This window comes from Nerophis ophidion, linkage group LG02, assembly GCF_033978795.1.
Source record: "Nerophis ophidion isolate RoL-2023_Sa linkage group LG02, RoL_Noph_v1.0, whole genome shotgun sequence".
In the NCBI taxonomy this organism is placed as follows: domain Eukaryota; kingdom Metazoa; phylum Chordata; class Actinopteri; order Syngnathiformes; family Syngnathidae; genus Nerophis; species Nerophis ophidion.
The window spans coordinates 70174516-70199551 of NC_084612.1; the positions used below are offsets into that span (position 1 = coordinate 70174516).

Here is a 25036-nt window from a genome sequence, read left to right on the forward strand (position 1 = left end):
ATTTGTTATATATTCTAACAAAGTGCAGGTTGGATTTTAACCTATTTAAAACATGTCATCAAAATTCTAAAATGAATCTTAGTCAGGAAAAATTACTAATGATGTTCCATAAATAATTTTTTTATCTTTTTCAAAAATATTCGAAGTAGCTAGTTTTTCTATTCATTTTTTTCGGTTGAATTTCGTATTTTAAAGAGTCGAAATTGAAAATAAACTATGTTTCAAAATTTTATTTTCATTTTTTTTTTCTCCTCTTTTAAACCGTTCAATTAAGTGTTTTTTTCATCATTTATTCTCTTCAAAAAATCTTCCGTATAAGGAAAAAAAAATGTACGACGGAATGACAGACAGAAATACCCATTTTTATATATATATATATATATATATATATATATATATATATATATAGATTTGTTTATATAAGGTAAATTGAGCAAATTGGCTATTTCTGGCAATTTATTTAAGTGTGTATCAAACTGGTAGCCCATTAATCAGTACCCAAGAAGTAGCTCTTGGTTTCAAAAAGGTTGGTGACCCCTGATTTATAGAATATCAAACTGTTTACATTTTATGGCCAAACACTAAATCAATCTTTACATTTAAACTTCACCAAAAAAAAAAAAGTTTGCAGAAAAGCGTACCAATAAAAGAGAAGCTTATAACCTGGTGTGAAAATGACTTTGTGTCATTCATTACAAAGAATGTGTACATGCAAAAAAAAAACACACAATGTTCCAAGAAGCACCTGGTTAATGTGACACAGGTGTGCCAAAGAACAAACGTGACAAAGCATTCCACTTCTGTTTTCAAAACATTATTGCAGCTTTCCAAACTCGCAGCTCAGCAGGCTTGTGGGACAAAGAAATGTAATTTGTGTTAAAGATTATGGTCGCTAACGCCTTCTAAGACTTCCTGCTTTAGCTGGACACAATCCTTCTGCTTTTGTGTTACATCATCTCGGACCTTCTTAGCGACGTCGCTGCAGGATGCAAGCTTGAGCTTAAGCGTGTAGTTTGCAGCTCCATTCTCAACATTCTGCAGCTGCTCAACTGCCACTCATTCCCACTCTAACGGGTCCACGCGTTTTCCACTGAAGGCCCCACGCTGAAAAATTAAAGCCTTTAGGCATCAATTTTCAAAACCAATGCAATATTTGGACTGACTAAATATATTACAGTGGAGCAAAACAGTAACATAATATGTAATATGTACAATATTCACAGTTTTTGGTAATTTTAAACATTTCAAGAACTTCTTTACTCAGTGCATTTATTTCTGTTTCTGGCAACAAATCTGTTCTTACTTCAGTAAAAAAAAAAAGGTGTGTGCGTGTTCCAATCATTGCAGACTTGGTAACACACCGAAGACGACTACTTTTGGTCAAACGAGACTTTATAACCCTATACTTTTGAAGCTGAATATACTGAGGACGAAGGAAGAGTGACGTTGAAGCAGACAAAAGCCGGGAGAGTGGTATGAAAGCAATTTTGACGCCATAAATATGGAACTTGGAGACAAGCTATTTCGACATAAATGGATTGCTTACCCGAAGTTAACAAGACTTAAAGAGCCTTTGTCAAAGAAAAATGTTTTGCATGGCAAACACACAAATATGCAGTATTTTCTCCCCAAACATTTCAAAGTGGAATATTTGATGAAGTAATTGGTAAATCATTCATAACCCATCCATCCATCCATTTTCTACCGCTTATTCCCTTTCGGGGTCGCGGGGGGCGCTGGCGCCTATCTCAGCTACAATCGGGCGGAAGGCAGGGTACACCCTGGACAAGTCGCCAGCTCATCGCAGGGCCAACACAGATAGACAGACAACATTCACACTCACATTCACACACTAGGGCCAATTTAATGTTGCCAATCAACCTATCCCCAGGTGCATGTCTTTGGAAGTGGGAGGAAGCCGGAGTACCCGGAGGGAACCCACGCATTCACGGGGAGAACATGCAAACTCCACACAGAAAGATCCCGGGCCTGGATTTGAACCCAGGACTGCAGGAACTTAGTATTGTGAGGCAGACGCACTAACCCCTCTCCCACCGTGAAGCCATCATTCATAACATCGATTTTAATTCATTACTTTTTGAGTAGTAAGTTTATAAAGTACAAAAATGCCCTGTGATGAGGTGGCGACTTGTCCAGGGTGTAATCGCCTTCCACCCAAATGCAGCTGAGGTAGGCACCAGCACCCCCCGCAACCCTAAAGGGAATAAGCGGTAGAAAATGGATGGATGGATGGAAGTTTAAAATGTACAAAAATGCCCTGCGATGAGGTGGCGACTTGTCCAGGGTGTACCCCGCCTTCCACCCGAATGCAGCTGAGGTAGGCTCCAGCGACCCCGAACGGGACAAGCGGTAGTAAGTGGATGGACGGAAGGAAAAAAAAATCCACAAAAATGATTCGGGATTTAAAAGGGCTCCCTTCGTGTTAAAAATATGTCATACATTTTTTATTATAACTTTCAACACTAAAGTTTTTAGATCAACATAAGATCTATTTGTTAGTTGTAAATTTTCATTTTTTTCAAGCCCCGTTTTTCAAAAGAAATGTTTTTGTAAGGCTAACCATATTTTCTCCACAAAATATTTCAAAGTGGAACATTAAGTAAATATAAAAATATAACGTTATGAATTGCTGACCTATTTTCGGACAAATGAGGCTTCAAAACCGTATACTTTTGAAGCTGAATATACTGAGGCTGAACTGCTGCTTATAGAAGTGTGCACGAAAGCCGGGAGAGGGGGATGAAAGCAATTTTGGCGCCATAAATATGGAGCTTGGAGACAAGCTATTTCGACATAAATGGATTGCTTACCCGAAGTCAGCAAGACTTTTTTAAAAGACTTTTGTCAAAGAAAATAAAACACACATAGGCAGTATTTTCTCCCAAAAACATTTCAAAGTGGAATATTTGATGTGAAGTGATTCGTAAATAATTCATAACTTTGATTTTAATTCCTTAATTTTTGAGTAGAGTTTAAAAAGTACCAAAAAAAAAATATTCCAAAATGATTTCTGATCTAAAAGGTCTCCCTTCTGTTAAAAATATGTCATACATTTTTTATTTTAACTTTCAACACTTAAGATCTATTTGCTAGTTGTACATTTCTATTTTTTTTAAGCCCCGTTTTTTTTTTTAAATACATGTGTTTTTTGCAAGGCTTACCATATTTTCCCCACAAAATATTTCAAAGTGGAATATTAAGTAAATATAAAAATAAAAGGTTATGAATTGCTGACCTATTTTTGGACAAATGAGGCTTTATAAGCCTATACTTTTGAAGCTGAATATACTGAGGACGAACTGCTGCAGTTTTGGCGCTCTAAATATGGAGCTGGGAGACAAGCTATTTCGACATAAATGGATTGCTTACCCAAAGTCAGCAATACTTTTTTTTTAAATAAAACACACATAGGCAGTATTTTCTCCCAAAAACATTTCAAAGTGGAATGTTTGATGTGTAGTGATTGGTAAATAATTCATAACTTTGATTTTAATTCCTTACTTTTTGAGTAGTGAGTTTAAAAAGTACCCCAAAAAAAATCCTCCAAAAGGATTTCTGATCTAAAAGGGCCCACATCCTGTTAAAAATATGTCATACATGTTTTATTTTAACTTTCAACACTTACATTTTTAGATCAACTTAAGATCTATTTGTTAGTTGTACATTTCTATTTTTTTTAAGCCCCGTTTTTTGTTTTTAAATAAATGTGTTTTTTGTAAGGCTAACCATATTTTCTCCACAAAATATTTCAAAGTGGAATACTAAGTAAATATAAAAATAAAATGTTATGAATTGCTGACCTATTTTTGGACAAATGAGGTTTTATAACCCTACACTTTTGAAGCTGAACATACTGAGGACGAACTGCTGCAATTTTGGCGCTCTAAATATGGAGCTTGGAGACAAGCTATTTCGACATAAATGGATTGCTTACCCAAAGTCAGCAGGACTTTTTTAAAAATAAAACACACATAGGCAGTATTTTCTCACAAAAACATTTCAAAGTGGAATGTTTGATGTGAATTGATTGGTAAATAATTCATAACTTTGATTTTAATTCCTTACTTTGAGTAGTGAGTTTAAAAAGTACAAAAAAAAAATCCTTCAAAAGGATTTCTGATCTAAAAGGGCCCACATCCTGTTAAAAATATGACATACATGTTTTATTTTAACTTTCAACACTTAAATTTTTAGATCAACTTAAGATCTATTTGTTAGTTGTACATTTCTATTTTTTTTAAGCCCCGTTTTTTTTTTTTTTTTAAATAAATGTGTTTTTTGTAAGGCTAACCATATTTTCCTCACTAAATATTTCAAAGTGGAATATTAAGTAAATATAAAAATAAAATGTTATGAATTGCTGACTTATTTTTGGACAAATGAGGTTACATAACCCTATACTTTTGAAGCTGAATATACTGAAGACGAACTGCTGCAATTTTGGCGCTCTAAATATGGAGCTTGGAGACAAGCTATTACGACATAAATGGATTGCTTACCCAAAGTCAGCAAGATTTTTTTTTTTTTAAATAAAACACATAGGCAGTATTTTTTCCCAAAAACATTTCAAAGTGGAATGTTTGATGTGAAGTGATTGGTAAATAATTCATAACTTTGATTTGAATTCTTTACTTTTTGAGTAGTGAGTTTAAAAAGTACCACAAAAAAAAATCCTCCAAAATGATTTCTGATCTAAAAGGGCCTGCAAGCCATTATTAGCAGCTGTAGTGTTATTAGAGCCAACTTTTTCTCATTTTCTTTTTTAAATATTTTTATATTATTTTTGAAATTTGCCACTGGCCATTAAAAAAAAAACTTTGTGGACACCCCTGCACTGTAAGAATAACACTTCAAAAACAGCATCTTACCACAAATGAATGCCTTTATTTTGCAAGACCCCCACACACACACACAGAGACATAGGAGAGGTTATCGGCTCTCGCGGTAACAAAATAAATTCAGTATCAGAAGAGCACATTTGAGAGTGGTTATATGGAATGTGAATTTTTCTTTTTGTAATCCATTTACGACAACCCCTTTTGAATAAATAGTCTCTTTGTAGCAAATGATTTTAATCAGTAAAATTCTCTTCCACGTCCACCTTTACAAGGAATGAATAAAACATCCAACCAAAACAAAAAAAACACATGAGGGATAAAACAAAGTCTTCTTGCAAGTCTGCCGTTTGTTTACGAGCAACAAAGCAGACAGGAACTGTTTGGGGAAGGCAAATCCCTTCTTGGGTCTTTAAACAAATGTTGTTTGTTCTCTGTTAAATAGTTCTTCCAAGTGGCAGATTGGACACAGAGAGCATGTTACAATATAAACACGCATTGCTACAAGGCTGCTGACCAAGCCAGCCGAGGTCAGCCCTTACAGCCGCCCACTCGCCCCGGTATCAAGGTGCTATACCGTTGGGGGCGAACGGAGCCCAGATAAACAACGCCACAGGTCAAGCACCATGTCAGACAGTTGAATTTCAATGATCTCTACCTCACGCTTTCTCTCTCAGAGAGAATGTACAATAAAGAAACCTGGGTTTGGCGCAGGAGGGGCGTCCTCGGCTGCTACAGGTCTGTCCAGAGACTCTCCTCCTGGAAAAGGAGAAGTCTCAGAAAGAAGTGAAGGTGCGACCGAGGGCCTGTCCTCTGGCAGGTTAAGGGAGAGCGCAGGAACTCTCCTCCCCGGGACCCTGAGGTCATGGAGGTGCCCTCCAAGCGGGGTTCGGACCTCCGTGCGGGCGGGACGGGGGGGTACACCTCATGGAAGGAGCTCATGGAGCTCCTCTGCCCGTGCTTGAAATGGAGACCGTGCGGGGCTCTCGGGTGCGGGCCCTCAGTCGGTGCTGTGATCCTCCAGCTGGGAGATGATGGTGATCAGGTTCTGCAGTCCAAAGATGAAGCCGCTGTCCTGGCCCTCGTGCACAACGCTGTCTTCGCCGTAGTGGCGGCAAGTCGTGTGCGCAAAGTCAATCATGCGCACGTCCACCGCCGGGCTGCTGGCCTCCGCCGTGCTGTGGGCGGAGCGGCTGCTGCTGTTGCCGCCGCCGCCTCCGGGGCCCCCAGAGCTGCAGCCGGCGGACGACGAACGCGGGAATCCAAAGGCCCCCTCCTCCTCCTCCTCCTCCTCTTCTTCATCCGACAGCTCGTCCTCATCCCCCTCCTCTCCGCCGCGGTGTCTCGGTCGGGAGGGGGTTCTGGGAAGATCTCCGTCGTAGATGATAAGCAGGGAGCTGGAGTAGAAGCGGTAGGACTCGCAGGCCTCCAGGGCGGCTTGCATTTCCCGCAGACGTCGCAGCACCGGGCACAGCAGCTCACGCCGCAGACGACGCCCGTCGTGGAAAAACTGGTAGAGGGCCTCCTTGAAGCCGGTGAGGTTCAACTTGCGGCCGTGGTATTTGTTCATGAACATGAGCTGGCCGGAATCGGACTGGTAGACCTGTGGCGAGGAGAGATCCACGTTATATAAAGCGGCGCTTTTCAACCTTTTCCATTGGAAAAATCCAGAGGCACACCACCAGCAGAAAACATCAATCCATCCATTTTCTACCGCTTGTCCCTTTTGTAAAAAAAAAATGAAACTCAGCAGCCGATATTGACAAAAAGTTTTTACGATTCTAAAGTTTAATTACACAAGTTTTATCCTGATACATCTCCACTTTGTGATGAGGGATCATTGTCTCACTCCTTTTGGGGATCCATCCATCCATCAATCATCTTCCACTTATCCGAGGTCGGGTCGCGGGGGCAACAGCCTAAGCAGGGAAACCCAGACTTCCCTCTCCCCAGCAAATTCGTCTAGCTCTTCCTGGGGGATCCCGAGGCGTTCCCAGGCCAGCCGGGAGACATAGTCATCCCAACGTGTCCTGGGTCTTCCCCGTGGCCTCCTACCGGTTGGACGTGCCCTAAACACCTCCCTAGGGAGGCGTTCGGGTGGCATCCTGACCAGATGCCCGAACCACCTCATCTGGCTCCTCTCCATGTGAAGGAGCAGCGACTTTATTTTGAGTTCCTCCCGGATGACAGAGCTTCTCACCCTATCTCTAAGGGAGAGCCCCGCCACACGGCGGAGGAAACTCATTTCGGCCGCTTGTACCCGTGATCTTATCCTTTCGGTCATGACCCAAAGCTCATGACCATAGGTGAGGATGGGAACGTAGATCGACCGGTAAATTGAGAGCTTTGCCTTCCGGCTCAGCTCCTTCTTCACCACAACGGATCGGTACAACGTCCGCATTACTGAAGACGCCGCACCGATCCGCCTGTCGATCTCACGATCCACTCTTCCCTCACTCGTGAACAAGACTCCTAGGTACTTGAACTCCTCCACTTGGGGCAGGGTCTCCTCCCCAACCCGGAGATGGCACTCCACCCTTTTCCGGGCGAGAACCATGGACTCGGACTTTTGGGGATGTCCAATTATTTTGGTCCAGCATTTTCTTTTTATACTCGGGGATATATCAGACCTAGACTCCGCCAAGGCTGTCCTTTGTCACCGATTCTGTTCATAACTTTTATGGACAGAATTTCTAGGCGCAGTCAAGGCGTTGAGGGGTTTCGGTTTGGTGGCCGTGGGATTAGGTCTCTGCTTTTTGCAGATGATGTGGTCCTGATGGCTTCATCTGGCCGGGATCTTCAGCTCTCGCTGGATCGGTTCGCAGCAGAGTGTGAAGCGACCGAAATGAGAATCAGCACCTCCAAGTCCGATTCCGTGGTTCTTGCCCGGAAAAGGGTGGAATACCATCTCCGGGTTGCGGAGGAGACTCTGCCCCAAGTGGAGGGGTTCAAGTACCTAGGAGTCTTGTTCACGAGTGAGGGAAGAGTGGATCGTGAGATCGACAGGCGGATCGGTGCGGCGTCTTCAGTAATGCGGACGTTGTATCGATCCTTTGTGGTGAAGAAGGAGCTGAGCCGGAAGGCAAAGCTCTCAATTTACCGGTCGATCTACGTTCCCATCCTCACCTATGGTCATGAGCTTTGGGTCATGACCGAAAGGATAAGATCACGGGTACAAGCGGCCAAAATGAGTTTCCTCCGCCGTGTGTCGGGGCTCTCCCTTAGAGATAGGGTGAGAAGCTCTGTCATCCGGGAGGAACTCAAAGTAAAGCCGCTGCTCCTCCACATCGAGAGCAGCCAGATGAGGTGGTTCGGGCATCTGGTCAGGATGCCACCCGAACGCCTCCCTAGGGAGGTGTTTAGGGCACGTCCAACCGGTAGGAGGCCACGGGGAAGACGCCTCGGGATCCCCCGGGAAGAGCTAGACGAAGTGGCTGGGGAGAGAGAAGTCTGGGTTTCCCTGCTTAGGCTGTTGTCCCCGCGACCCGACCTCGGATAAGCGGAAGAAGATGGATGGATATATCAGAGAAAACTTGTCCCTGACAGGGATATAATCTTGTTTGGGTGGTCTTCAGAAACACAAAAGCTTCCAAAATATATTACAACTGTGTTGCTGCTTGGGACGGTCTTGGACAAAAGACTCGTTCTCAGAGACTGGAAAACCCCATCTGCACCCAACTTCAGGAACTGGTTCAATGAACTTGTGAATGTAATGACTCTTGAAAAAAGAAGATTGATAAACTCTACAAATATGAATAAATGGGAACTAACCAGGAAACCTTTACCGACATATATTGAATCATAACAGACATTTAAAGAAAAACAAAACTGCCATCTTTTTTGTATTTGTATTCCATCCATCCATCCATTTTCTACCGCTTATTCCCTTTCGGGGTCACGGGGGGCGCTGGCGCCTATCTCAGCTACAATCGGGCGGAAGGCGGGGTACACCCTGGACAAGTCGCCACCTCATCGCAGGGCCAACACAGATAGACAGACAACATTCACACTCTCATTCACACACTAGGGCCAATTTAGGGTTGCCAATCAACCTATCCCCAGGTGCATGTCTTTGGAAGTGGGAGGAAGCCGGAGTACCCGGAGGGAACCCACGCATTCACGGGGAGAACATGCAAACTCCACACAGAAAGATCCCGAGCCTGGATTTGAACCCAGGACTGCAGGACCTTCGTATTGTGAGGCAGACGCACTAACCCCTCTGCCACCGTGAAGCCCTTTCTTTTTAATTATTATTTTTTGTATTGATTCTACACCACAATTGTTTTTTCTGTGTCACTTTTGATATGGTTTACTTGCTTTTTTTTTTGTTGTGATTATTGTTTTGTATTGATCAAGCCCTGTAATTTTTTACATTTTTTTTTTTCCTTTTTAAGTGTGTACGGTGAACAGGCCTTCGGGAGGTGATCTTGTGATCACTTCCTGAGGATCCTTGATGCCGAGGAATATTCACCCATTTTGCTGTGGTCTGGATAGCTTGCTGATCATGAACTGCGGCAGAATGGATGGATATATATATATATATATATATACAAAATTTTGGTATCTTTTCTAATAATGTCTATACTGTAAACCCTGAGTTGTTAAGGTTCGAGTGCACCTCTCTCCTCAAGTGTGTATGAGTGGATGTGTGCCAGTATGAAGGGTTTGCGTGAGCAAAGTATGACTGTTTGTCATTTTAACTGTAAAATCTAATAAAATATATTTGCAAAAAAAATTAAATAAATAAATAAGTTGTTCTAGCAAGTGTTGGATATGACTTTAAACCAGGCCTGGGCAATTATTCTGACTCGGGGACCAAATTTAGAGAAAAAAATTGCATCTAGGGGCCGGTATATCTATTTTTAGGAAGACTAATACAAAACCTCACGATAATGCCTGATTGAATGCTAAAAACGTTATGACAGACCACCTTAAAAAAATTTATGGAATTTTACACTTTTCTATGAATGAAAAAACACTTTAATTATTTGGGAAGGCCTGGTGGGCCAGATTGAAAAGCTTAACGGGCCTTAATTTGCTTAAACCCTAACCAAGCATGCATCAATATAGCTCTTATCTCAAAGTAGGTGTACTGTCACCACCTGTCACATAACACCACCACCTTGAGTTTTTTGCTGTTTTCCTGTGTGTGGTGTTTTAGTTCTTGTGTTCTGCTCCTATGTTGGTGGCTGTTCCTTTTTTGTTGGTATTTTCCCATAGCAGTTTCATGTCTTCCTTGAACGCTATTCCACGCATGTATCCTTTCTGGGTACATTGTTGATTGTCAAGTCATGTACGGATTTACTTTGTGGACGCTGCTATTTCTTTCTGTCTCCAGCTGAGGAAAACAATAGATAAGTGTATTCGCTCTGAAGGGGAAAAGGGGTGGGGGCTAGTGGCGTATCGAAAAAAGACTAGACTTACGTAGTGTTTTCAGATCAACTTAGGCGACACGAATTGAATGTGTTGTTTTTAGGTTGGTCTCTCCAAAGCTTTGGAATAAATTGCAAAATACCTATTCTGTTATGGGTTATTATTTAAAATCAGCTTATGTGTCATCAAAAGAACTTGGGATTGACCAGCAATTTAAATTCCCTCGGAGGAACATCTGGTCCCATCGCAACAATAGCCATGCCTAATACTCAATGCCTTTTCTTAGGAGCATTCACCTATTGTTTATTTTTGGTTTAAGTGTTAGATGCCTTTTTGCCTACACGCTGCCTCCCACATATTGTGATCACCACACCACAAAACCATGTTCCCAACATCTACAGAGCATTTAGCTACCTGCTGCCACCTACTGATATGGAAGAGTATTACACGGTTACTCAGCCGAGCTCTAGACAGCACCGACACTCAACAACGGCACATTTTCGGATTATAATTACAGGTTTGCAAAAATTATTATTAACCCAATTAGGTGAAATTACATAATCTCCCACGCCACAGCAGACTGTAGTGGTTGATATAAAGAAAATGATCTTGGTTTAAAGTCTGGACACTCCTGGTACAACTTCACACGGCAGAGGACTTTACCTGCATGCCACATATCCGCACTCCGATGGAGGACGACGTGCTTTGCTGACACTTGCGGATCTGATTGGCCTTCTTCTCCTCCGACGCGTCATCGCCGTGCTGGCGGGTGCCCATCTTCAAGTCCAAGACACACGGTACTGTGTAGCGCCATGTTAGGTTCTCCAGGAGGATGAACTCTGTGGAGGCGGGTCAAGGAACGCACAACAAAACAAACTTTTCTTACTGCTATTTTTTAGATTTTATATATTTTGAACCTTGTTCTTGTTGTGATGGGATAGGTTTATACAAGCGTTGCTTCAACCTACACCCTTTTGGCTCAATCATTGCTCAAATGAGTGTTTTTTATTTTATTTTATTTTTTTATTTTTATTTCTTTTTTTTTCTTGTTCTGTTTTATGTGAAGATTGCCGAAATAAAGAAATAAATAAATAAAGAAATAAAATAAACAATTAGTCCCATTTTTATAGTCTTTGGTATGACTCGGCCGGGGTTTGAACTCACAACCTTCCAGTCTCAGGGCGGACACTAACCATAAGGCCACTGAGCAGGTCAAATTTATTTATTGTTATTTATTGCAGCGGTCGTGAATTTTTAGCTGATCAGTGACCGCATGAATCAAATGACACACCCTTACTGCAGACACAAATGTAGCATTTGTGATATTAATAGGGTTGACATTTGGATCATTTTGAGTCAATGTATTTGATTTCTGTCATGAATTGGGTTGGTTGTCTGCAAAGTCATTGTGTGCATGCATGTTGTTATGCATTATATATTAATCATTTTTACAATAATTGAGCTGCTGGACAACAGAAGGGACAGTCCTGCCCTAAAGCAAGTGTTCTATAGCATGAAAGGATACTGTATTGGTTCCGGTGCTTCGCGTTCTCCTTCATCCTCTGCAAGTGCTGCTGGTGACATTTGAGGCTCCAAGGGTTGTGTTTGATCTGCTGCACCATGTTTCCCTTCTCCAGGCTTAAGTACAGAACCTCCGCCTGCTGCTGCACCTGCACGTCGTCCCGGTAACTGCAAAACCCGACAGAGAAAGGTCAGTCAGTCCAGTCCGCGCTCGCCTCGCGTCGGTTTCGGGAAACTTTACCTCATTTTTTTGTCGTCTTTGCGGATCTGTCGAGCCCGATCTTTGCTGTAATTGTCGTTGTCCAGGTGCAGAGGGGACTGCTTTTTGTTGCTCCACTTCAGCATCTTGCTCCTGGGCTCACAGTCGGTGGAGGGGTCCTTGTTTTCCAGGTCGCCCGATTCGCTGTGTAGAGGGTAAGCGACAAGGCACAGGTTCCCTCCTTCGTCTTCTTCGAAGCTGACAGACACAACGCCTGTTAAAGGAAGAGCAGTTTTAGCGCACAATTCAACGTAACCAAAAAAAGAATGATCTTAGACGACCACGATATACAACCAATGACCATTGTGTGGTACAAGTACCAGTAATGGGCTCCATTTAGTCATACTTGGGACCGCTTTTAAATACAATTACATATAAAAATAGGAATTATTGCCTTCCGCCCGATTGTAGCTGAGATAGGCGCCAGCGCCCCCCGTGACCCCGAAAGGGAATAAGCGGTAGAAAATGGATGGATGGATGGATGTACAAACATTCCCTAAAAATGAGCTTTAATACGACGCTGACGGTTCTTGCAAATAATTTGTGCAATGGTAGTTGGTGTAATGTTTGACAACTATTGCATTACATAAATAGTAGAATTGCCCGATGGAGTGCAGAGTTACTCCTACATGCATTTGATTGTGGTGGCTTGCCAAAGCAAAATAAAAGCCATCACATCACACCTAAAATAAATAAAAACAATCAATCAATCAATATATATACATATATATATATATATATATATATATATTAGGGGTGGGCAAATTAATGCGTTAATTACGCGTTAACTCATCAATCTATTAACGCCAACAATTATTTTATCGCACATTTGCGTATGTTGTTTACATGCTTTTATTTTGTTAACGCCTTTTCTTAACAAGATGGCATCTCCCGGATATACTTCGGCGTCGAGGGGCTCTTGGTAAAGATGGAACATTTGGCAAAAATACCGGACAATTCTGAAAATTTCATGGCTGGCTTACAGCGTGGTCACTCCGGGATCACTTACGACCGCCAGACAATTCTGGATGTGGATAGATCGGGCCGTTTTGGACTGAATTACGCGTGCTTGCTAGACCGGGTAGCTAGAATGGGAATACTTTGCCGGCTACATCCAGCGGCCTGTGAAGCAGCGGAGTATATGTGTTGTCTGTCTATTTATGAATAATGCAGACCAGGAGTGTTGGCTGAGTTCTTAACGTTTGCTTTCAGAGCGTGCATATCACAACATACAAGATGCCGTCATGGCGACACACAACCTATACCGGGCTAGCGCGCATGCTCGTCACTCCTGTTGCATGCTGGGTAAGGTAGATCTTTTTTTCCCTGGCTCATAACATCACAATATAGTACCATGTATATGATGCGTTCAGTTTATCAAAGCACCAAGCAAACAATCGGAAAATTCCCATCATATCAATTCCTAGATATGGTCATAATTATTTTAAGTGCACTACGCAGAATAAACACATGATTAATATTGCTACTACGGATAATTTGATCAAAAATTTCATAAAACAGCCCACTACCTATAATATAGGTTTTTCAAACATAAGACCCTGATAAAAAAAATGTTTCTGCTGTTACCTCAGAAATTGCCTGTTCAGATGTTATGATTGTGGCTCAGAGATTTGTATGTAGATTATATTTATTTTCCATAACAAACAGGATAACTTAAATACCCTGTCAGTTGCAATAAGCTTAAATGTTTGTATTTACATTTTTTGAGTTGATTTTCATAAAATATGCTATTTAACTGCTACTGTTTAACAAGGACTGATTTAAATTGTGTTTGCACAACCAATGTTTTGGCGCTTTTGTTCATGTGGGAGAATATTCCAATAAAGGTGCACTACACACTACTTTTGAATTCATTATTGGGCTTTGCGTATACAATGCAGTTAATCGGAGACATAGTGCGATTACCTTTGATTAAAATTTTTAATCGTTGCCCAGCCCTAATAGATATACACACACACACACATACATATAGTCATAGTCAAAAGAATAAATATTCAAACTGCTCAATTATACAAACAAATCTGCAAGTGATAAAAGACTGCACACAACCTAACTGGTATGAACAATAAGGCAGAATGTAAACATTTGTACAATCGATACAAATGTGAATACACAAAACGATACAAACACAGGATTGGTTAGTAGGAAAAAGCAGACTATAACAAAAATGAGCACGACTCATGCACACATTGTAGAGCATTAAAAGTGTGGTTTGCAACTTCCTCACAGTAACATTGTTCAAAACAAAAAAAATATAACAAGAACACCCATCCATCCGTTTTCTACCGATTGTCCCTTTTGGGTTCGCCGAAGCCGATCTCAGCTGCATTTAGTGTTGCCAATCAACTTATCCCCAGGTGCATGTCTTTGGAGGTCGGAGTACCCGGAGGGAACCCACGCAGCCACAGCAAGAACATGCAAACTCCACTCAGAAAGATCCCGAATTGAACCCAGGACTGCTCATGAACTTCGTATTGTGAGGCAGATGCACTAACCCCTCCTCCACCATGCTGTCTAACAAGAACACCATTGGCTATATTATGTTACCATTAGTGGTTTAATAGAACACATTTTTTGGAAAGTTGTCTATATTTTTTGACAATTATACAATTTTGCAATAAAATAAATTTACGGCTCGAATAAAATTGACGTTTACGGCGGTCTTTCACCTGGTCTCATCAACACGTACGCGCAGGTTGTGTGTCCACACATACAAAAGCAGTCCAATGGAAGCAACTAACAATTTGTAGTCGTGTTGTTATGATAGGTTCCTACCCCTGCTCTATGGTTCTCGAGCCGGATGTGGTTCTTTTTTATGACTGCATCTGGCTCTCAGATCAACCTTAGCTGACATTACTTAACACGATAAGTAATACATAATTCCGCTGATAATCAGTTTTGATTGATTGATTGCAACTTTTATGAGTACATTTGCACAGTACAGTACATATTCCGTACTAAATGGGAACACCTGAATAAGCTTTACTAAATGGGAACACCTGAATAAGCTTTTCAACTTGTTTAAGTTGGGGCCCACAAGGTACGTGTTAAAAACAACGTTCATAATATAAAAACATTCTCATGCATTTTAATCCGTCCATCCGTTTTCTACACCGCCAGTTCAAGAAGTCGCATTAATAAGTACTTTATTATTGGTTAGCTTCAGAATAACAATATTAAAAAGAATGAGAGACTTATTATACTCAAAAAATGTTGGTCTTACTTAAAAATGCACGTATTTAGATGTATTCAGTGTTAAATATTATATGGCTCTCACAGAAATACATTTTAAATTAAAGTTGCGAGCAGCGATGGACGGGGCAACCCAAGTCCAGATAAGTGGTAGAAGATGGATGGATGGATTATTACACAGAGAAAAAGTTGTATACACATGTGTTATACATCAGTCTCATAGTAATAACACTTGTAAAGTGGCTTGGGCATTTTATAAGGAGGCCTTGACTCTTAATGCATGGTGAATGTAATGCAGTTGTTGTATTGAAGTGGGAATAGCAAACTTCCAGTTTATTTTAGTAAGGGGCGGTCAGAGTATGAAATATAGGTCTCAGAGAGACCTACATAGAGGTTTTTGTTTCACGTGTGTATGAGAGTCCTACAGTTTTGTCTGAGCAGAAAGCCGCTATTTTGTGACAACAGCGGCAGCGCAATGGTTATTTGCTGGCTCATAAAATCCAAACCGTGGTAGTAATTAAAACTAACTTTTAATCAGAAGGGTTCAATCTCTCCTCTGTGCTTATTTGAAGCCGAAACGACAAACGGCTTCAGAGGATATAATGTTTGAAAAAAAAAAAAGCGACATTTTTTAGCCAACTTTTGTAGTGAAGTGGGAATAGCAAACTTCCCGTTGATTTTAGCCGGGGGGTGTCAGTGGATGAAATATAGGTCTAACTGAAACCTACGTAGTGGTTTTTGTTGCATGTTTCTACGACATTCCTACTGGAAGTTACAGACAGTTTTGTCTGTGTTTCCTTCCTAGGGGGTGCTAGAGCGCAATTATAGTTTCGGGGTTTGTTTTTTTTGATCAGATCGCAATTTTCGCCAGTCCTGATGTGTCAAATTTGGTGATTTTTGAAGCATTTAAGGGGGTCAAATTACAGCTCAAAGAGGCGGCGGTATAATAATAAAGAAAAATAATAAAACCTTAGAAATTCAATAGGGTCCTCCGTACCAAAGGGACATCACACCCTAAATATTTGGCATTCATGGCTCTCTCAGCCAAAAGGTTCTCGACCTCTGTGATAGAATATACTTTCAATGACAGCTAACGCTAGCTACCCAAATTGCTATTACTAGCTAACACCTAAAGCTAATGTGTTACGTATATAAATATGTCATTATGTAAGGGAAGCCGCAAGAGGGCGGGATATACTGAGTAAAATACATTGGAACGTTGGCGCCCTCTAGGCATCTGTGTAAATGTCGCTTTGAAGGCCTACTGAAAGCCACTACTACCGACCACGCAGTCTGATAGTTTATATATCAATGATGAAATATCAACATTTCAACACATGCCAATACGGCCTTTTTAGTTTACTAAATTGCAATTTTAAATTTCCCGCAGAGTTTCTTGTTAAAACGTCGCGGAATGATGACGCGTGTTTGTGACGTCTCGGTTTGTAGCGGACATATTAGCCCAGCACCACACACGGCTAAAAGTCGTCTCTTTTCATCGCATGATTACACAGTAATTAGGACATCTGTGTTGCTGAATCTTTTGCAATTTGTTCAATTAATAATGGAGACTATAAAGAAGAATGCTGTAGGTGGAAAGCGGTGGATTGCAGCTGCCTTTAGCAACCAAAACACAGCCGGTGTTTGTTTGTTGTGAAGCTTTAACACAGAGCGGTCAAGCGAACATGTTTCTCAAAGTCAACCAGCAAGTTTTGGATGGGAAAATTGTGATATTAAGTCGGCTCTTATTGGAGACGAGTGGATTATGCGACCTACTCCTGCAGCTGTCAAAAAGGCAGCTGTGATCTTGGCTCCTCCATTGGCTTCTCTGAAACACTGGAGTTCACCGCAGCCCTCCGACTTTCAGGTATGACTTTATAATCTCACTAAAACACTAATAAAACAATAAGCGAATAAGGGATTTCCCAGAATTATCCAAGTATATGTGTCTAACAACATCTGAATCGCTCACACTGTCGTCGCCTTTTTTTTTTAGTGCTTCACTCTAACTTTCCTCATCCACGAATCTTTCATCCTCGCTCAAATTAATGGGGAAATCGTCGCTTTCTCGGTCCGAATTGCACTTGCTGCTGGTGGCTATGATTATAAACAATGTGAGGAGCTCCACAACCGGTGACGTCACGCGCACGTCGTCTGCTACTTCCGGTACAGGCAAGGCTTTTTTATTAGCGACCAAAAGTTGCGAACTTTATCGTCGATGTTCTCTACTAAATCCTTTCAGCAAAAATATGGCAATATCGCGAAATGATCAAGTATGACACATAGAATGGACCTGCTATCCCCGTTTAAATAAGAACATCTCATTTCAGTAGGCCTTTAAATAACAAGTAATTAAAAAAAAGTCTCCATTGTTGCTAAGCAGTTACTTAAAAGGTGTGGCATGTTTGAGCAATTGTAAATTATATTTGGACCTAATTCCGTTTGACCAACACAAGCCTGGTAGACGGCTTTGTGATGCATACTCTTTACCCTTTACGACAGTCTGCTCATAAAAGGGCCTGTGAGGGGAGGGGGTGTCGCACACAGAACAAACATTTGATTAAAAGGACGTAAGGGTTTACTGAAACAAAATGGCGGAAGTAAGGACACGACCACATTTACAGGTATGTCGCAAATCTGGATGACGCCTCTCGTATTGTGCGTGTCCGCAGCGTTTAAGGGCCTTTAAAAAAGGTTGACGTCATCCGTGCTGACATCTGCATCCTCCAACCTCCCCCTCTCCAGTGTGGCCTGATGGGAGACCTGCACCGTCATCATAGCGCTACAACCGCCCAGTGTGGGAACTTGTGACTCAGATCCTGAGAGGCGCTCATTATCCAAAGTCAATACCTCGAGGAGTCATCTTTAGGCTGCAATGTATCGTGTTGTTACTTGCAAGCTAATGTGTCAAATTCCTCCAAAAGACAAGACGCCGTGGTTTCAAATACCTGCCGGTCCTAGAAATCTACTCTCTCAAAGTTGTCTGACTCCTCATACTGGGGTCTTTTTTTAGTCCCACACTGCATGTCTGAGGGGTCAGATACCAGAGACGTCTTATCTCCGTCACACAGAGGCGTCTCACGGTGCAGATCAGCATGTACTACTCGCCATTTATTGTTTGAGGAGTTATGTGGCCCTGGGCGACCCAGGGACATTATAGTAACTTAAAGGCCTACTGAAACCCACTACTACCGACCACGCAGTCATATAGTTTATATATCAATTGTGAAATCTTAACATTGCAACACATGCCAATAAGGCCGGTTTAGTTTACTAAATTGCAATATTAAATTTCGCGCGGAAGTATCATGCTAAAACGTCGCGGTATGATGAGGCGTGCGCGTGACCTCACCCATTGTAGAGAACATTTTGTTCCAGCACCGTTCCCAGCTATAAGTCGTCTGTTATCATCGCATAATTACACAGTATTATGGACATCTGTGTTGCTGAATCTTTTGCAATTTGTTCAATTAATATTTGAGAAGTCAAAGAAAGATGTAGGTGGGAAGCGGTGTATTTCGGCCGCCTTTAGCAACACAAACACAGCTGGTGTTTCCTTGTTTACATTCCCGAAGATGAAGCTTTACTATGGAACAGAGCGGTCAAGCGAACATGGTTCTCTACCACATGTCAACCGGTAGGTTTCGGTGAGAAAATTGTGGTAATAGGTCGGCTCTTACCGTAGACATGAGCGGAGATTGCGTCGTTCCTCGTGCAGCTGTAAAAGAGGCAGCTGAGACTGTCTTGCCTCCTCCGCACACACCCTTAGCCACACCCCTCCTACTTTCAAGAATGACTATTTAATCTCATTAAAACACTAGTAACACAATAAGCAGATAAGGGATTTTCCAGAATTATACTAGTAAATGTGTCTAATAATACCTGAATCGCTCCCACTGCTCTGTCTTTTTTTTCTCTCTAGTCCTTCACTCTGACTATCCTCATCCACAAATCTTTCATTCTCGCTCAAATTAATGGGGAAATCGTCGCTTTCTCGGTTCGAATCGCTCTCGCTGCTGGTGGACATGATTGTAAACAATGTGAGGAGCTCCACAACCCGTGACGTCACGCGCACATCGTCTGCTACTTCCGGTACAGGCAAGGCTTTTTTTATTAGCGACCAAAAGTTGCGAACTTTATCGTGGATGCTCTCTACTAAATTCTTTCAGCAAAAATATGGCAATATGGCGAAATGATCAAGTATGACACATAGAATGGACCTGCTATCCCCGTTTAAATAAGAAAATCTCATTTCAGTAGCCTTTAAAATGGCATGGCTTCAAAGTCTTCCATCCGGGATTAGATTAGCCAAGTCTTTGAACTACCTACAAATTTATTTTTAAGGGGTACATTTAGATATTTTCCTCAGAATAACTGTAGGAGCGGGAAATCAGTTCATTTTGTCTTTAGCATTACAGAAGAAAAATATTGTCTTCTTTATTTCATCAAGCTGATGTGGCTACATTGTTTTTGTTGTGTACCAATAACTTAATACTGACATGTCCTACAACATACATGCCAATGAACGCATCTTTTTGTAGACCAGCATACATTACCACAGGGGTCACCAACGCGGTGCCCACGGGCACCAGGTAGCCCGCAAGGACCAGATGAGTCGCCCGCTGGCCTGTTCTAAAACTAGCTCAAATAGCAGCACTTACCAGTGAGCTGCCTCTATTTTTATTTTATTTTATTTACTTACTAGCAAGCTGGTCTTGCTATGCTCGACATTTTTTAATTCTAAGAGAGACAAAACTCAAATAGAATTTGAAAATCCAAGAAAATATTTTAAAGACTTGGTCTTCACTTGTTTAAATAAATTCATTTTTTCTTTTACTTTGCTTCTTATAACTTTCAGAAAAACAATTTAAGAGAAAAAAATACAACTTTAAAAATGATTTTAGGATTTTTAAACACATATTCATTTTTACCTTTTAAATTCCTTCCTCATCTTTCCTGACAATTTAAATCAATGTTCAAGTAAATTGTTTTTTTATCGTAAAGAATAATAAATACATTTTAATTTAATTCTTCATTTCAGCTTCTGTTTTTTCCACGAAGAATATTTGTGAAATATTTCTTCAAACTTATTATGATTAAAATTCCCAAAAATTGTTCTGGCAAATCTGGAAAATCTGTAGATTTAAATTTAAATCTTATTTCAAAGTCTTTTGAATTTTTTAAAAAGCTTTGTTCTAGAAAATATAGAAGAAATAATTATTTGTCTTTGTTAGACATATAGTTTGGTCCCTTTTTGTTATATATTCTAAGAAAATGCAGATTGGCTTTAAAACATGTCATCAAAATTGTAAAATTAATCTTAATCACGAATATCTACTAATGATGTTCCATAAATTATTTACTTTTTTTCAAAAATATTCGAATTACCTATTTTTTCTCTTCATTTTTTTCCGTTGAATTTTCAAGAGTCGAAATTGAAGATAAACTATGTTCCAAAATTTAATTTGCATTTTTTTCCTGTTTTCTCCTCTACCAACCGAGCTATGCCGCCCGTTCAATATACTTAATTGAACGGGCGGCATAGCTCGGTTGGTAGAGTGGCCGTGCCAGCAACTTGAGGGTTGCAGGTTCAATGTCCTAGTCACTGCCGTTGTGTCCTTGGGCAAGATACTTTACCCACCTGCTCCCAGTCCCACCCACACTGGTTTAAATGTAACTTAGATATTGGGTTTCACTAGGTAAAAGTGCTTTTAGTCATTAGAGAAAAGCGCTATATAAATATAATTCACTTCACTTGTATTTTTTTCAACATTTATTCTCTACAAAACACCTTCCGTAAAAGAAAAAAAAATGTACGACGGAATGACAGACAAAAATACCCTTCTTTTTATATATATATATAGATGTATTTATTAAAAGGTAAATTGAGCAAATTGTCTATTTCTGGCAATTTATTTAAGTGTGTATCAAACTGGTAGCCCTTTGCATTAATCAGTACCCAAGTAGCTCTTGGTTTCAAAAAGGTTGATGTATGAGGCCTTCACGTTCAAAGCTACTTCAAGGCCCCTCGTTTTTTTTCCAAGACTCTGCTCAAGATACCTTCCATCTATAAATACAACTACTCCGGTGGTGCTTTTGTGTACATTTTGTTCCTCGGGACCTTGCAACAATCCTGCAGCAAAACATCCAACGCCACACAGTGTGACGTAATGCTCGCATTAAAAGATGGACGCCCAGCATGCCCGCCTCATGTCGGCGACAATCTTACCTTTATACTGCGGGGTGAACTTCCTCATCTCCGCGGGGAGGCTCTTGTAGAACTGGTGCTCCCGGGGAATGAGGGGCTTGCAGATGGTCTGCTCGCCGAAGCGCAGGACGCAGGAGTGGCCGCCCACCTGGTGCACGAAGGGCTCCAGCATCACCCCTTTGCCGGAATAGGGAGTCCCGTCCGCCTGCATGAGGACTTCCAGAGCGGGACTCATCCTCACTCCGCATCGGACAGCCAAGCGTGGAGCACCCACGTCGCGCGGGTGGAGGCGAGAGACTCTGCTGCTCTTCTGGCTCCCTATGGTGGAGCAACTCCCGGCGCGGCCGCAGGGGGCGCTGCTCGCTCGCTCGCCGCAAAACAAAAGCCTGAAACAGGAAGGCGAGAGCCAAGTAAATCCTTTATTCCCTCGGCGTCAGCGGCCGGTGGACACTGTTTAGTACTCCTTTTTTGAACAATATAGCCTCCGCTTTGATATTCGTGTCATAAAACGCTCGGTACGCGACACTAAAGACGGCTAGATACGCTTCCGCCTGACGCGGACGTCCGCTCGCCGAGTGCTTGAGCTCAACTGACGCATGAGCTAAAGTCCCTGCTTAAAAAAACAGCGGACCGAGCCTTAAGCGCCGCCCCCTTCTGGGGAATCGGCCAATCAGAGAGGCGCGCTTGTCGCTGGGAGGAGCCAGCTGAAGGAGATCAGACAAACAAAAGGGGGAGAGAGAAAACAGGGGGAGGGGAGGACAGGAAAAACACGCCACACCAAAAACACTGAAGGCCTTTTTTTGTTTTGTTTTTGTTTCTTTGCTCAGGTTGCAGCTTCTTTGCTGTCGTAGCCCGCGGAGACAACCGCCAGCTTGTGAATAAGGTTTGCATCTGGTGCTGAAAAGTCAACAAGTGCATCATGTTAAAGCAGTGGTTGTTAACCTTGTTGGAGGTACCGAACCTCGTTAGTTTCATATGCACATTCACCGAAGCCTTCTTAGTGAAAAATAAAAATACAATTATTTCAAATTCAAGACAAACTTATGTGATTTGGTAACACTTTAGTATGGTGAACATATTCTAAGTAACAAAGACTTAATTTAGTAATTTAGTAGAAGCATTTAAGTCTCACCTTAAAACTCATTTGTATACTCTAGCCTTTAAATAGACTCCATTTTTAGACCAGTTGATCTGCCGTTTCTTTTCTTTTTCTTCTATGTCCCACTCTCCCTTGTGGATCCGGTGGCCATGTACTGCTCGCCTGTGTATCGGCTGGGGACATCTCTGCGCTGCTGATCCGCCTCCGCTTGGGGTGGTTTCCTGCTGGCTCCGCTGTGAACGGGACTCTCGCTGCTGTGTTGGATCCGCTTTGGACTGGACTCTCGCGACTGTGTTGGATCCATTATGGATTGAACTTTCACAGTATCATGTTAGACCCGCTCAACATCCATTTGTTTTCCTCCTCTCCAAGGTTCTCATAGTCATCATTGTCACCGATGTCCCACTGGGTGTGAGTTTTCCCTGCCCTTATGTGGGCCTACCGAGGATGTCCTAGTGGTTTGTGCAGCCCTTTGAGACACTAGTGATTTAGGGCTATATAAGTAAACATTGATTGATTGATTGATTGATTAATTTAGAGGTTGTTGGACACTAGGAGAACATATTCTAAGTAACAAGGACTTAATTTGGAGTTATTTGGTTAGGGGTAGGGTTAGAGGGTTAGGGTTATAATGAGGCCATGCCGAATAAGGCATTAATAAGTACTTAATAATGACTAGTTAAGAGCCAATATGTTACTAATTTGCATGTTAATTAGCAACTAATTAATGGTGAATATGTCCCCCATACTGAAGTGTTACCATGTTTTTTACTGGTCACAAAAGGAACCTTGCATGAACATCACCTTGTTGAAAGAACAAAACCGACACAGTGCATAAACTCACAACAAATGACACACCTGCAGATCAGTGTGACTTCTGCTGTTGCTGTATCCGTAATATGCCAATAGGTAGAATTTTTTATTGACACAATGAATCGGGTGTGTTTTGACCTCCTCCGAACCCCTGAGGCCAACTCACCGAACCCCTAGGGTTCGATCGAACCCAGGTTAAGAACCACTGTGTTAAAGGCCTACTGAAAACCACTACTACCGACCACACAGCCTGATAGTTCATATATCAATGATGAAATATTAACATTGCAACACATGCCAATACGGCCTTTTTAGTTTACTAAATTGCAATTTAAAATTTCCCGGGAGTTTCTTGTTGAAAACGTCGCTGAACGATGACGTGGACGCTTGACGTCACGGACTGTTAGGAAATATTAGCGCTGCGCACACACACAGCTAAAAGTCCTCTGCTTTAACCACATAATTACACAGTATTCCGGACATCTGTGTTGCGGAATCTTTTGCAATTTGTTCAATTAATAATGGAGAAGTCAAAGTAGAAAGATGGAGTTGGGAAATTTTAGTCTTTAGCCACGCAAACACACGGTGATTCCTTGTTTAAAAATGGATCAGAGCGGTCAAGCGAACATGGATCCCGACCAAATGTCAACCAGCAGTTTTTGGTGAGAAAATTGTGGTAAAAAGTCGCCACTTACCGGAGATCAGCTGAGCTTGTGCCGTCCATAAAGCTGCCGTCGACTTCCATCAGAGACTGGCCTCAAGACACCCGTGGAGACACCCTTTCGACTATCAGGTACTATTAAACTCACTAAAACACTAGCAACACAATAGAAAGATAAGGGATTTCCCAGAATTATCCTAGTAAATGTGTCTAAAAACATCTGAATCCGTCCCAAAGCAATCGCGTTTTTTATTTAACTTTATTTATTTTTTATTTTTTTCTAGTCTGTCGCTATCAATATCCTCAAACACAAATCTTTCATCCTCGCTCAAATTAATGGGAAAATTGTCGTTTTCTCTGTCCGAATAGCTCTTTTTGTTGGAGGCTCCCATTAAAAACAATGTGAGGACGTGAGGAGCTGTCAACGGGTGACGTCATCGTTTGCGACTTCCGTAGGCCTCATTTCAGTAGGCCTTTAAAGACCTACTGAAATGAGATTTTCTTATTTAAACGGAGATAGCAGGTCTATTCTATGTATCCTACATGATCATTTCGCAATATTGCCATATTTTTGCTGAAAGGATTTAGTAGAGAACATCGACAATAAAGTTTGCAACTTTTGGTCGCTAATAAAAAAACCTTGCCTGTACCGGAAGTAGCAGACGATGTGCGCGTGACGTAACCGGTTGTGGAGCTCCTCACATCTGAACATTGTTTACAGGCGATAATTTCCCCATTAATTTGAGCAAGGATGAAAGATTTGTGGATCAGGATAGTGAGAGTGAAGGACTAGAAAAAAAAAAGAAGACTATACATTGGGAGCGATTCAGATGTTATTAGACACATTTACTAGGATAAATCCGGAAAATCCCTTATATGCTTATTGTGTTAATAGTGTTTTAGTGAGATTATAAAGTCACACCTGAAAGTCGGAGGGCTGCGGTGACTGCCAGTGTCTCTGAGAGAAGCCAATGGAGGAGCCAAGATCACAGCTGCCTTTTTGACAGCTGCTGCAGGAGTATGCTATCTTCAC

The 25036-nt window shown here is 41.5% G+C and overlaps 1 protein-coding gene across 1 annotated transcript; it reads right to left on the bottom strand.

Moving 5' to 3' along the window:
• Positions 1–4885: 4885 nt before the first annotated feature.
• ip6k2b (inositol hexakisphosphate kinase 2b) lies at positions 4886–22032 on the bottom strand. Its single transcript, XM_061889755.1, has 5 exons — positions 21452–22032; positions 11992–12223; positions 11755–11918; positions 10893–11068; positions 4886–6459 (listed from the first exon to the last, which is right to left on the bottom strand). Exons 1-5 carry the CDS (start codon positions 21663–21665, stop codon positions 5857–5859), a joined length of 1389 nt encoding a protein of 462 aa, XP_061745739.1. The 5' UTR covers positions 21666–22032; the 3' UTR covers positions 4886–5856.
• Between the last annotated feature and the right edge of the window lie 3004 nt (positions 22033–25036).